The sequence below is a fragment of the Pseudopodoces humilis genome, chromosome 11 (assembly GCF_049639895.1).
Source record: "Pseudopodoces humilis isolate 2021_Gansu_Grassland_sample_001 chromosome 11, ASM4963989v1, whole genome shotgun sequence".
Lineage (NCBI taxonomy): Eukaryota > Metazoa > Chordata > Aves > Passeriformes > Paridae > Pseudopodoces > Pseudopodoces humilis.
The window spans coordinates 17,065,967-17,077,892 of record NC_142210.1 but is presented as its reverse complement, the minus strand read 5'-3'; the positions used below and the strand labels follow the sequence as shown (position 1 = coordinate 17,077,892).

Sequence of the window (11,926 nt, the reverse complement as noted above, 5' to 3'; positions counted from 1 at the left end):
GCAGCTCATGGAGGACCCCATGCCAGAGCAGGTGGATGTCCAGTGGAGGCTATGACTCTGTGGAAGCCTGTGATGGAGCTGGTTTGCTGGCAGGACTTGTGAGGGCACCCATGCTGGAGTAATTTGTTCCTAAAGGACTGCACATCATGTAAAGTACCTACACTGGGGCAGTTCATGAGAAACTGCTTCCAATGGGAGGGATCCCTAGCTGGAGCAAGGGAGGATGTAAGGCATCCTTATCCTGAGGAAAAAGGAAGGGCAGAAGCAACATGTGATGAGCTGACTGCAATTCCCATTCCCCTGCACCAGCTAGGGGAGAAGGTAGAGAAAATGAGAAAATTTAAGCCTGGGAAGAAGGGAGGGGTGGGAAGAAGGTGTTTTAAATTTTTGACTTTATTTCTCATTCCCTTACTCTTGTTTGATTAGTAATAAACCAATTTCCCCAAGTTCAGTCAGTTTTGCCTGTGATGATATTTGGTGAGTTGTCTCTCTGTCCTTACCTTGACCCATGAGCCTTCTGTTGTATTTTCTCTCCCCTGTCTGGCTGAGGAGGGCAGTGACAGAGCAGCTTTAAGTGGGTGCCTGGCACCCAGCCAGGGCCAGATCACCACATTTGCTACAAGTTTTGAAAAGTTAAAGAAAATGCACTTTAGAGACTGTGGATAAACTACACCAGAAATAAGTCTGTTCATACATAATAAGATACTTTTAAAAATTAGTCAATCTTCACTCAGTCACACTGAATCCTCATTTTCTTTCTTTTTCTTCAATGTGGCCCTTGCACTGTGTTTGACTTTATGCCATTAAAAAGCTTTTTGGACGATCAAATTACTTTTTTGAGATTAATCCCATATTCTTGCTTATGACATAGCTATTCTGAGCCAGCTTGCTTGTCCCCGGACAATCTGAATGGACTCGACCTTGGTGGGGGTGGAGTATAAAGAGGCACCACTATTCCTTCTTCCTGCTCCTGCCAACTCAGTTTCCAGTGAGGAAGGTTTAGCAATAAAGAAAACATTTACATGGAAGAGTTATTACATGCATCTGCTTTTCTCTTCCCCTGAGAACAATTATGAACTATTTGAGAAGGGCTGTCCTTGACTGCAATATTTCTATGTCTCACCACCAGCAGCTGTAGCAATGGAAGCACCTGTGCAGGCCACCCTGCAGTGCGACAGCAAGTCATTAACTGTTCTCAGACCTCTTCTAGCGAAAGTGCTAACCCAAACACCATTAGTCAATTTGTGGTAGAGTTTGCTTTGTGGATGTTTAATACCAAAATAGCTTAATAGTTTAATATCATTTCTAGTTCAATATCTAATACCTAATTACATGTCGTAAAAAAAACCCAAAAAACAAAACAGACAACTGTGTCAAGAAAAAAATGCTTGCATGTTTTTTATTTTTTTAAAATCTGTATAAAGCTTGAATGTAGTGTCATGGATTACTTTTTATGGAAAGCATTCAAATTTCCTCTAGGTCAGATTCCTTGGAGAAGTACATTATAATTATGAATGATGAAAAAAATGCAAGATTTTTGATGCTCTATTTTGCTCTATTGGAGAACTTCCTTTTTTCTTAGAACTGGAGGAGCATTATTTTCTGGGGAAATTTTTACCCCTTCACATTATCTGAAGGACTCAGAATTTTGGGCCTTTTAGTTACAGTGCAGCTTGAGATAGCTAGTATGAAGAAGCAGGTTGAAATACTTAATGATTATTTTCAGTGATTCTCCTTCCTAGAAACTGAATGCTTTTCCCACTTCTCCATGTGCTGCTTTCATTGACTGTAGGACTGTGATTACCCTTGAAATTATCAAGCCAGGAACATCTTTCTCTGAAGTCATATAGGAGAATTTTCTGTTACAAAGCTATGAGGAAATAAATGCAAAATTTTTGGAAGGTCAAGTTTGGGTTTTCCAGGGCATGATTTTGATTGTGCAGGGTGATCTGGAAAGCCTGGAGCTTCTTCCATCTCCTTTAGTTTTGAGCCAGTGCTGGAAAAGTGAAAGTTGCATTGGGATAGTTCAGGAAAATTTGCAGTGGGAGGTGTGAGAGAATCCTGCTGATTTAGAACTGGGATGCGATAGACAGCTCCTGTTACATGGCATGGAAAATACTTTCCTGATATGCTTGTCTTGTTGTGATGTTGTCTGTGATAGTGATGACAGTGATGAGGAGGGTGTCCTGGAGGAGGGCTACAGTGTGGTCCATGATGGTGAGGAGGATGGTGGTGACCTGATCTGTGAGGAGGGGGACAGGGTGGTCCATGGTGGTGAGGAGGATGGTCATGATCTGGTCCATGAGGAGGGGAACAGGGTGGTCCATGGTGGTGAGGAGGATGGTCGTGATCTGGTCCATGAGGAGGGGGACAGGGTGGTCCATGGTGGTGAGGAGGATGGTCGTGATCTGGTCCATGAGGAGGGGGACAGGGTGGTCCATGGTGGTGAGGAGGATGATCATGATCTGGTCCATGAGGAGGGGGACAGGGTGGTCCATGGTGGTGAGGAGGGTGGTGGTGGTCTGGTCCATGAGGAGGAGGAGTAGGATGGTGGTGGTCTGGTTCATCATGGGGAGGAGGGGGAGAAGAAAGTCCTTTATTGTTGTCTTGATCTTCCTTGCTGGATTTGGGGTTATGCTCAGGGTCTTCAGGTCTGGACTGAGAAAAGGGAGGACATTCATGTCTGTGGTGATGCTTATGGTGATGTCTGTGACCAAAATGATGATGACAATGGGGATGTCTGTGTGGATGTCCCAGAGCTGAATATTTCCCTCTTCGCCCACAGCCATGGTGCTGTTTATAAAAACACCAGGGAGAAAGTATTAATCAAGTGTTGATAGGACAGAAGAAATTGATGAGCAAGAGAGAGGTGGGAGTTAGTAGGTTTGCATTTATAGCCTGATGATCTTCAAGAAAAAAAATCTTCATTTTTTTCACAATGGAGGAGAAGGAGTAGATAATAATATGCCAAGTTACTGAAAATCTGCTGGAAACACTACATGATGCCAAAATTATATAAGCAGCTGAGAAATATTTGTGATAGATCAAAACAAAATAAATCCACACTGGAATAGCTGTTGTGATGTAAACTGGAATACCAAATATGATAAAGATCATCTTCCCTCCTATTGCTTTCTAAAATTTCTTTGAACTTGCTCGCCAATCTCTCACTTATACTTAGTCAGGTGATTGAACTGAGAGAAGACACACTTGGAAGGAGTAGTAGGGACAGCTCAATTCTGTTTCATCCTTTGACTGACCTAGGACTTGCAGGTCAGTCCGTCCTGACGTGCTGCATCACCTGCAGGCAATATTGGCATGTTACCATCATCTGCCAGTCTGGACTAAGCAAGGTTGCTGTAACCTGCACGAGGATGCAGCCAAAGATGTGTCCATAACTTAGTACATACCCAGGGATGGTAGATTTCACAGCTTATATCTGTTCCATCAGCTTCGTCTGCATCACTGATAATTCTTGCCTTGCAGAATCCTGTGTGCTAAGCAAAAGACAAGGAAAATACCCACAATGCACATCTGGGTTCTTGTGATGGAATTAATGCAAACTGCTGAATGTTCAACATTTTACAAGTTAGGCTATTCCTTTGACATCTAAGTGTGTTCACATAACTTAGCCAGATCCTGAGCCTTCCAACCAGTGTTTGCCAGTGTTTAATAATGATTCAAATATGTGCCATTTTTGAGGGTTCCTGACTGTGATGTACTCTAGATGCACTTCACCATGTGCACCTAGAGGTCTACTACTCTGCATCTTGCTTCCCTTTTGACGTCTAAAAGATTGGCCAGCTACTAATGCCTCCAAAATGAGTATCCTTGGGTGCCTGCTTTTTTTTTTTGCTTTTTTTTTTTTCTGTCTTTTCTTGTCAAACATCTGTTCAGATTGGACTATTCTGTAATTCAAGTCTCAAAATCCGGCATTGTGTTGCTATGTTGCTTCAGACAAAGCTCAAGGCAGAAGTTTCTTCCATTTATTTTTTTAAAAAACAGTTTGTTTTAATTTTTTTGCATTACTTCCCTTAGCATCCTGTTTGCTGTGACTTTCTCCTGCTGTCCAGTCATTGTGTATGGAATTGCTCATGTGAAAGAGCACAGAACTCAGGTTATGGGTTCTGTGTATGCTCTCTGTACTGGGTGCTTTATCTTGATATTTGTTTGGGCCATTAGTAGCCCATTATGATCAGTGACTATAAATGGTAATGGCATTTTACACACAAACAGCAGCGATGGCAGCACTGAGAACAGAATTTAAACTCTCTATAGCCATCTGTGTTGTGCTTTGTACTAGTGAATTTGTAGCTCCCTTACCAGTTAATTCACAGCCTTTTCCACTCTTCTGGAGTATAAAAAGCCAGAGAAGGTGATGGATGTATATAAACCAAAAGTTTTACATATTCTATTTTTTCCATGTTTTATTTCATAATTTCATTTTAGTTTCTGGAGAATAATTTATTCTAAAATTATGAGATCTTGCCTAACTGTTTCTTTGGTGTAGACTATAATGGTAATGGAAAAATGGGGTGAATAGAATACTTGGATAGTTTTCTGCAGATGAGATTGAATTATTCCAATCTCTGTTCCTCTGCAGCAGAGAAAAAGGTGACCCTGAGTTCACTGGGATGACATAAGACATATATTTTTTTCAGGATCTATGACTCATATTGGTGTAAAAGTTTTTATGGACATAGCATGAATGATTTGATAGGAATTGGCTACAATTTGAATGCAAAAACCAGATATAACCTGAAAAACTCTAGGCCTCTAACATGCCAGATTCCAGTTACATTAAGATTTGAGAGTTCAGACTGTTTCCTTATAAAAGGTTAAGGAGCAGCTGTAAAATTAGGATTTGGGCTTGAACATGCTGGATTTTTGGTTTTGAGTTTGGATGCATGCTTATAATAAACACTTGAATATATATTGGTAGAATCTTCTTGGTACCACCCATTATATCAGTTCTCATCCTAAGACTTTACTTACAGCATGCCAGTCATGCAGAAAATCACATTCCAATGCCTGATCTGTTTCCTGCATAGATTTGGAACAGTTGGTCTCTTTTATAGAGAATCCCAAAACGTGACCTTCACGGGAGGCAGTCTGAAACCAAGAGGTCAAAGAAGAAGTGGTAACTAAGTGTATTTAAAGTCTTGTAATTTTCAGAGCAACCATACATCATCTTATTGTCAAAATCCCATCTACTTCATGTTTTCCTTACCTGTCCTGTTCAACTGTTCATGCACATACACATATTCAGCAAGGAAAACAGGTTAGATAATTTATATCTCACACTCTTGCAACTTCTAGGAACGCTTGCTTTAATTCTTTGTTTAGTATGTGTATGTTATAAAATCTGTTACTTTTACAGCCTCTGACTTTAGGAAGTAGTGTCCTTAGAGTCTTCTCCCTAAGCTGAACTGCTGCTCCTGTGAAAGTAGAGATCTATTGGATGGCAACCACCCCTTTCCAGTGATGGGAGTGTATTACAGTGCTGCTGTTAATTTAAGGTGAAATTCTGCTAGTTACTGTGAGAATGTTGCTTTCTCTGTTGTCAAGGGCATTAGTTATGGAGAAGGCCTTACTCCATATGAACATGGGAGAAAGCCTTTGTTATTCTATTAAAATCCATAAAGAGGTGTTTCATTTTAATTTCCAACTATAGCAGTACTTTTATTTCAAGTCTATGTTGAAGGTGTCCTTAGCATGTGTGCACACATGAGTTTCACTAGTTTAACTAAATTGGTTAAAAGTGTGTGCACGTACTTTATGGTATGGTTTTTTATTGTAATTCATAGTTTCTGAGCATTAAAATCCAGTGGTACAATGTAAAGTGTTGCTGTAGCTGAACATGGTGAAGTGTGAAAACAAAGTGTTTGGGGGGAAACACACAAACCCAGGCAATGTGAAAGCAATCCCTTTCTAAATGGCAGTAGGGATATATTGTGCACAGGGCTACAGTGTGGGATACTGTCAGGTTTCTGAGCAATATTAAAAGCTGCAGGGAGGTGGGTTTGGCATGCTATCATTTAGGCAGTTTCCAAGATCAGCATGTATTATGGTGGGAGCCATGGGACCTCATTACTGAGGTGTCCTGAGCTGACACATGTGTTGGCAGAATGATCCCATGCTGTTTAAGTGAAAGTCTCCAGTATCTACCAACAAGAAATTTTGTTATTAATATACTTCAAATCACGCAAAGGATAAGTCTTCATGTTGACATCACTTAGATATGGAGATATTTACCAGACCCTGAAGTTCTTCAAGTGTTACAGCACAAATTCACCTCCTGTCCTCAGAGTGCTGCTTTGCTCTGCGTCGAGACAAAATGATGCTGAGCATGTTCCACTGTTTGTTGTACCCACGTGCTAAGTATTCTAAGAGTAAAAAATTGTCTGCAACTGACAAAATATGTGACTGTGATAATACATGATTGTCCATCTCGAAATCTACTCAGTAGTAAATAAACTCATGTATGTCATGATAGGTAATTAGTCATTCAAACTTAAAATATGTCCAGAAAGAAGGCCTTACATTCTGAATGTCATCACACAGCCATAGTTCTCTAGCAAATAAGAAATCCTTTTGCTGTCACACATCTAAACTGAAGTTAATAACAAGTCTTTGCCAAAGTAGGACATTCAACTTAGATCTGATCCTAGAAGGGTTTGAGTTTTGGTCCCAAAAATGCCACTTACCATCTTTAAAATTCTTTCAACTTTATCCACAGCAAAGTTGTTTGTGTGGTTACCTTCACTGTTGAATTTCTTCAGGGCCTTTTTAGCAATATCTCTATGTTGCTCAGTGACTTCTAAGGCTTCAAGTTTCACTGGACAATCTTTGCACTCTACTACATCAGGTGGAACTGTGAAAACAAATAATTTACTAATATTGCAGTGGATATTAATACTCTTGGGAGTGTGCCCATGCCTTAATGTGAACTCATAATGAGAAACTTAAATGCAGAGTTTCCTTGGAAGTGAAATAACTGTCTCTCACTCCACAAATATGGGTTTATCCTGTAATGTAAAAAAAACCCAAACCCATGAAACTGAGTATTCTTATAAATCACCTTAGAATCTTACCACCCTAAATGTGCAGTCTTCCAGAGTTTGTATTTGTTCTCATATTCATTATCATATTTTGGTGGACTGGAATGGTAATATCATCTGACATCAATAAAGTCTGGTTTAGAGGAGTAGGGTAACCTTAATTCTATTACTCATTCTTAACATTCCATTTGAATTATCTAAAATATGAATTACAAGCAGATGAATGAATCTGTTATGGTTTCCATACACTGGTAGTGTACTGACTTTGGTACGAGGGCTGGTTTGAGGTATGCATTGGCTTACAGCAGTGGTTATTTTACCTGGACTTAATGTACAATTAAATCCATATAGTTGAGGTTTCTTCAGCAGATGGTTTGTATATGTGATAATCTTACATTGCCCAAAGTCCTGAGAGGAAAAAAGAATACATGATTATCATGTTATTTTCACTGGATTTAATTTGATGTAGGCTATCATAGAAATTATACCTCCTTTTAATGTGCAGTACCTCTAAGAACAACAGATGTAGTCATTAATGGAATGTTTGATCAGGTACCACTCAAAATTTGTCTTCAGATAAAATGGGATCTCTGTCTACAAGAGCCTTTATTTAAATTCTCAGTTTACACGATAGAGTAGACAATGGAAAAAACCAAACTAGCTTTCTTAGTCATCCTGATACTTAGAGTAGGATAAGACAAGATGGCAGGGAAAGTTAGAATGCCAGGTTACACAAATCTTTGTCAAAAGTGGATGGACTTTTCATCAATTTTCCTTTGACTTTCCTCCATTAAAAAAAAAAATGCTTTCTATTCTCTCCTCCTAGCCTTTCTGTTTTATATTTTGTCATAGTATCACAACTCTCCTACTTAAAGTTTTGGGAGCGCTCATCATTGGAGTGCAAAAGGAAGGACAAGTATTGCTGTATATCGTTCATGTACTGACACTACCAGTATTTCACATTGTCATACCACAAATGCTATGATAGAAAACTGACAAAATATACCACTGGTATTTCTGGCTCATATACCAGGAACATGCTTAAAAAATAATTTCTAGTGCCCTTCAGTTGTCAGCAAATTACCCTTAAAACATAAATCCTGCTACAAGCAGTGGAATGTGGAGCATTGTTCCTTTGAGACAACAAGTTAAATAAAGCTATAGTTATTTGAAGAGTCAATCCTTTCCCAAGCCTTTAGCATATATTTAGCAATTCTAGAATTAGATAGATTTTGGTTTAGAATGAGCAACATTAAAGCCCAGTCTTCACTGAGAGATTTTGTGACACAAATTTTTGGACAGTTCAGAAGAAGACAAATTTAGTGCATTATTGTGTATGATTTGGTGCAGATGCCATTACTTGCCATTGGGTAGGTGTCACTGTATTCACAGGACTCCCAGTGTCTTCTGGATAAGACAGAGCATTCAGTTTCCAGCACATCCAAAGTTAAGTAGAGGACCGTTGAATTTCCCTGGAAGAGAAGTGCAAGTGAAAAAGAGTTTGTAGGCAAGAAGCTTGATCTGAAACAAACTTTTGTTGAGGTCAATATGTTTAACTTTTAGTGAAGCTTCTCCAGTTCTCTGTTAAGGTTTTTCAGAGCTGACAAGCATAGAAAGGGTTCATGGAAGGGATCTTTGGATGTCATCTTGTCCAGCCACTTGCTCAAGGCAAAGCTGAAACTTCTAAGTTTCAGCTACATTCTGTCTATCACCCAGACAGGCATTCCACAACCTCTCTGGGCCATTCTAGTACTTAGTTGTACTAGAAAGTACAACTTTCTCCATTATTTTTTTTAGCCTTATATGTAGTCAGAATTTCCCCTCCTGCAACTAACAACTGTTGCCTCTTATCCTTTTGTTGATAACCTGTGAGAAGTGTCTGTTGTTAATCTGACATTCATCAAGTAGGGAAAATGCCAGTGTTAAAAGGTTGCCATTCCCTCTTTCTCATTTTCCCACAGAACATACTGTTCTATTAGGACATCAGGCAGCCAATTATGTATCTACATCCATTTCAAATTACCTTAGTGACTCTTTCAGAGTTTGCTTCCTGCTCAGTTTATTCAGGGAGTGATGCAATAAAACTCTAATAATCCCAATCAGAATCTTTAACTCTGAAACTCTTCTACTATGTTCTGTCTCCTGAGCAAATAGGATTAGCAGAATTGAAATTTGAACTTGGATGGCAGCGTAATGGGATATTATGCTAAGAATTTTCTGTGGCCCACAGAAACAGTTTTGGAGTGGATAATTTAAATTTTATTCAGCCCTTGTATGGACATTCAGAATAAACACATGTATTTTGTCATTTAGATAAAGTCATACAAAGCCCTTCACTGTGAATAAGTGTCCTCATATTTTATGAAGTTCCATCCATTCAGGCTCCTTTTTCAGTGTTTCTGTAGAGATGAGACCTTGTGAAAGAATTGCTGCAGTCTAGTGTAATATTTTCATTAGTGAGAGCCCACCAATGTCATGTTAAATGCTGGTTTTGCAATATTTGTGTATCTTAGCATTGTCTCTGATTTTAAAATAGGGGTTAAGTGTCTACATCCAAATATGCAGGAGAAAATTCCTCTGTTTATCTGCTCAATAGCTCTTGAGGAAAAAAATGGTTCCTTCTTGGTTGTTTTAAAAGCATTCTAGTCACTACAGTTCTGCACAAGTCCAGAACTGTTTTGTTGTGAATACTTGAGTATCTTATGCTTCTAGAGTTCCTGTGTAAACCCAGTAGAGATTTGGCTGGAATTCGTATGCTTAGATTTCTGAGGGGGCTGATGTGACAAACCTGTTGCACACTATTGGATGGACAAACAAAAAAAATGTTCTGGTCTTTTTTTTTTCTTTTTAATAAATAGGTATTCTTATTGTTATCTTGGCAGTGGAGCAAAAAAGAATTCTTGCACAATATTGCACACATGATTAGTGTGCAGGAGGCCACATCTGGTGGCTTCGGGTCTGAGAAGATATAGAAACCTTACAGGGAGGATTCTTTAGCAGTCAGAAGTGCCTTTTCTGTTCTTGTAGGCACTGTGTGACACCTGAAGCTGTGGCCCTGGACTGCAAAGATGGCAAAATTCATTAAGGGTACAAAGCAAGACATAAACATGGTATTCTAGTATTTATAGCATTCATCTGGAAGTGTGGATCCTCAGCACTAGCCCATATTCCAAGTTATGGTTTATACTTTATATAGACAATTGTTGCTTAAAATGTAGAAACACTGAGATTTTTCTTTTTAGACACAACTTCATTTTTTATCATGAATCCAATGCATTTTGCATATCTTGCTGCCTGGTGGTACCACTTCAGAGGGTTGGCACGCACATAACTGCAGAGGAGATCCTTCCTAGATTAAGCTCTTTAACTGCCTGGCTACTGTGTAGAACACAATATATAACTTGCTGCATTCTTGTCTTTGAAAAGTAAAATAATCCATCAGGTTTTTTTGCAGGTGTACCTGAAGACCTGTGATAACCTGGGCTTTGGGTCACTTTCTGAGTCTGTACCTGTCCTTACAGGCAGTACTAAGAAGCTCCGTCAAAAACTGGCCTGTTTTTTCTGTTGCCATACTGAGACTTCTGGGATGATGCATGTGTGCCTGGATACCAATATCTTAGTCAAGCAGCTAAAAGCTACCAGGTGGATGGATTAGTAAATCTGCCTGTCCTTGGTCTCTTTTATGTACTAGTTAAAGACATTTTTATTCTATTGCTTTTTCTACTATTGATTTGTTTTGGCATTTCAGCAGTCATTGAGAAAGGCTTATGTATCTTCTCTAGGAAATAGGAAATAGAAATAGGAAGGAAATAGGAAATGACCGATAGAGATTTTCTATCCAGTCCCTCTCCTGTTTTGCAGAGTAACAACTCCTTTGACTTCCTCTGCCTTTTTCCCTTTCCACCAGTTTATTCAGCTATCTCTGAAATTAAGATAATAACAAAATACCAGTCTTGCAGGGTACATTGGTCTAATTAATGTTAGGCATTCATAGATTAAAGAAACCTGAATATAAATTTTGAGTATAACATCTGACACCAGACAGCAGACAGGACAGATTAATTTCCAGAGTTGTATAAAGCTGTTCAGAGCATCTCTTATGCAAACATCCTTCTGACCAAGAGAAGAGAGGCCATTTGGCATTGTTTGAAATCAAGCTTATGTGCAGTAAGTCATACACAAATGAATATTGAGATGGTGTAAATCACAGCTGATTCATTGGATTACATCAACATTGTTCTAGTAAAAGCAATAAACATAAGCTCTTAATGACCTGGCTCATTAAACATTTAAAAATCACAGTCTTGTGTAAATCAGCCTTTAAGTTCATACTTACTAAATGTAGTTCATGTGCATTGGCAACACGGAATAAACCAAAAACATAACCATCTCTGCGATGTCTGTTGACCAAATCCAGGGCCACTCTTGCATCTGTTTCAATGGTGTTACAGTCTGCAGGTGTAATTTGGGCATTAGAGCACTGCAGTAGTGTTAGAAAAAAAGCTGAAGCTAGAAGCAGCATTTTGTTTGCAGTGTTAGGTCACTTATGCCCATGCCTTGATAAAGCCAGCTTGCTTTTAAATCAGAGCAGCCCACCGAAGTTGTAAATGAATGCTAAAAGGGCATGGTTTTCAATTTAAGTGTCATGTCAGACAGCCATTACCTTGACCCTGGATTAACATTTGCAAACAGCAAGTAAATGATTATATGGTGATGGAGTAGATTTTGAGGAAAGTAGGCTTTATAACACTCTCTGGACTACCCTTCAAAGGGCCTGTTGGTGATTCTTTAAGCAGGCATTGTGCAATGGTACTTTACCATGGAAAGTATTTACTTTTAACAGCATAAGGCTGAGCCTGGCAGTA

The 11,926-nt window shown here is 39.1% G+C and overlaps 1 protein-coding gene across 1 annotated transcript; it reads right to left on the bottom strand.

Moving 5' to 3' along the window:
- Positions 1–1,373: 1,373 nt before the first annotated feature.
- On the bottom strand, positions 1,374–11,666 carry HRG (histidine rich glycoprotein). Its single transcript, XM_014254292.2, has 7 exons — positions 11,398–11,666; positions 8,426–8,533; positions 7,382–7,469; positions 6,708–6,874; positions 4,996–5,112; positions 3,411–3,497; positions 1,374–2,793 (listed from the first exon to the last, which is right to left on the bottom strand). The coding sequence occupies exons 1-7, from the start codon at positions 11,581–11,583 to the stop codon at positions 1,843–1,845; spliced, it is 1,704 nt and encodes a 567-aa protein (XP_014109767.2). The 5' UTR covers positions 11,584–11,666; the 3' UTR covers positions 1,374–1,842.
- Positions 11,667–11,926: the final 260 nt, after the last annotated feature.

Coding starts and splice junctions, on each gene's coding strand:
- HRG (XM_014254292.2), bottom strand. CDS start 11,583: ATGCTGCTTCTAGCTTCAGCTTTTTTTCTAACACTACTGCAGTGCTCT. Junction 8,534..11,397: donor ATGCACATGAACTACATTTA/GTAAGTATGAAC, acceptor CTTCTCTTCCAG/GGAAATTCAACGGTCCTCTA. Junction 7,470..8,425: donor ACAGTGACACCTACCCAATG/GCAAGTAATGGC, acceptor TTTTCCTCTCAG/GACTTTGGGCAATGTAAGAT.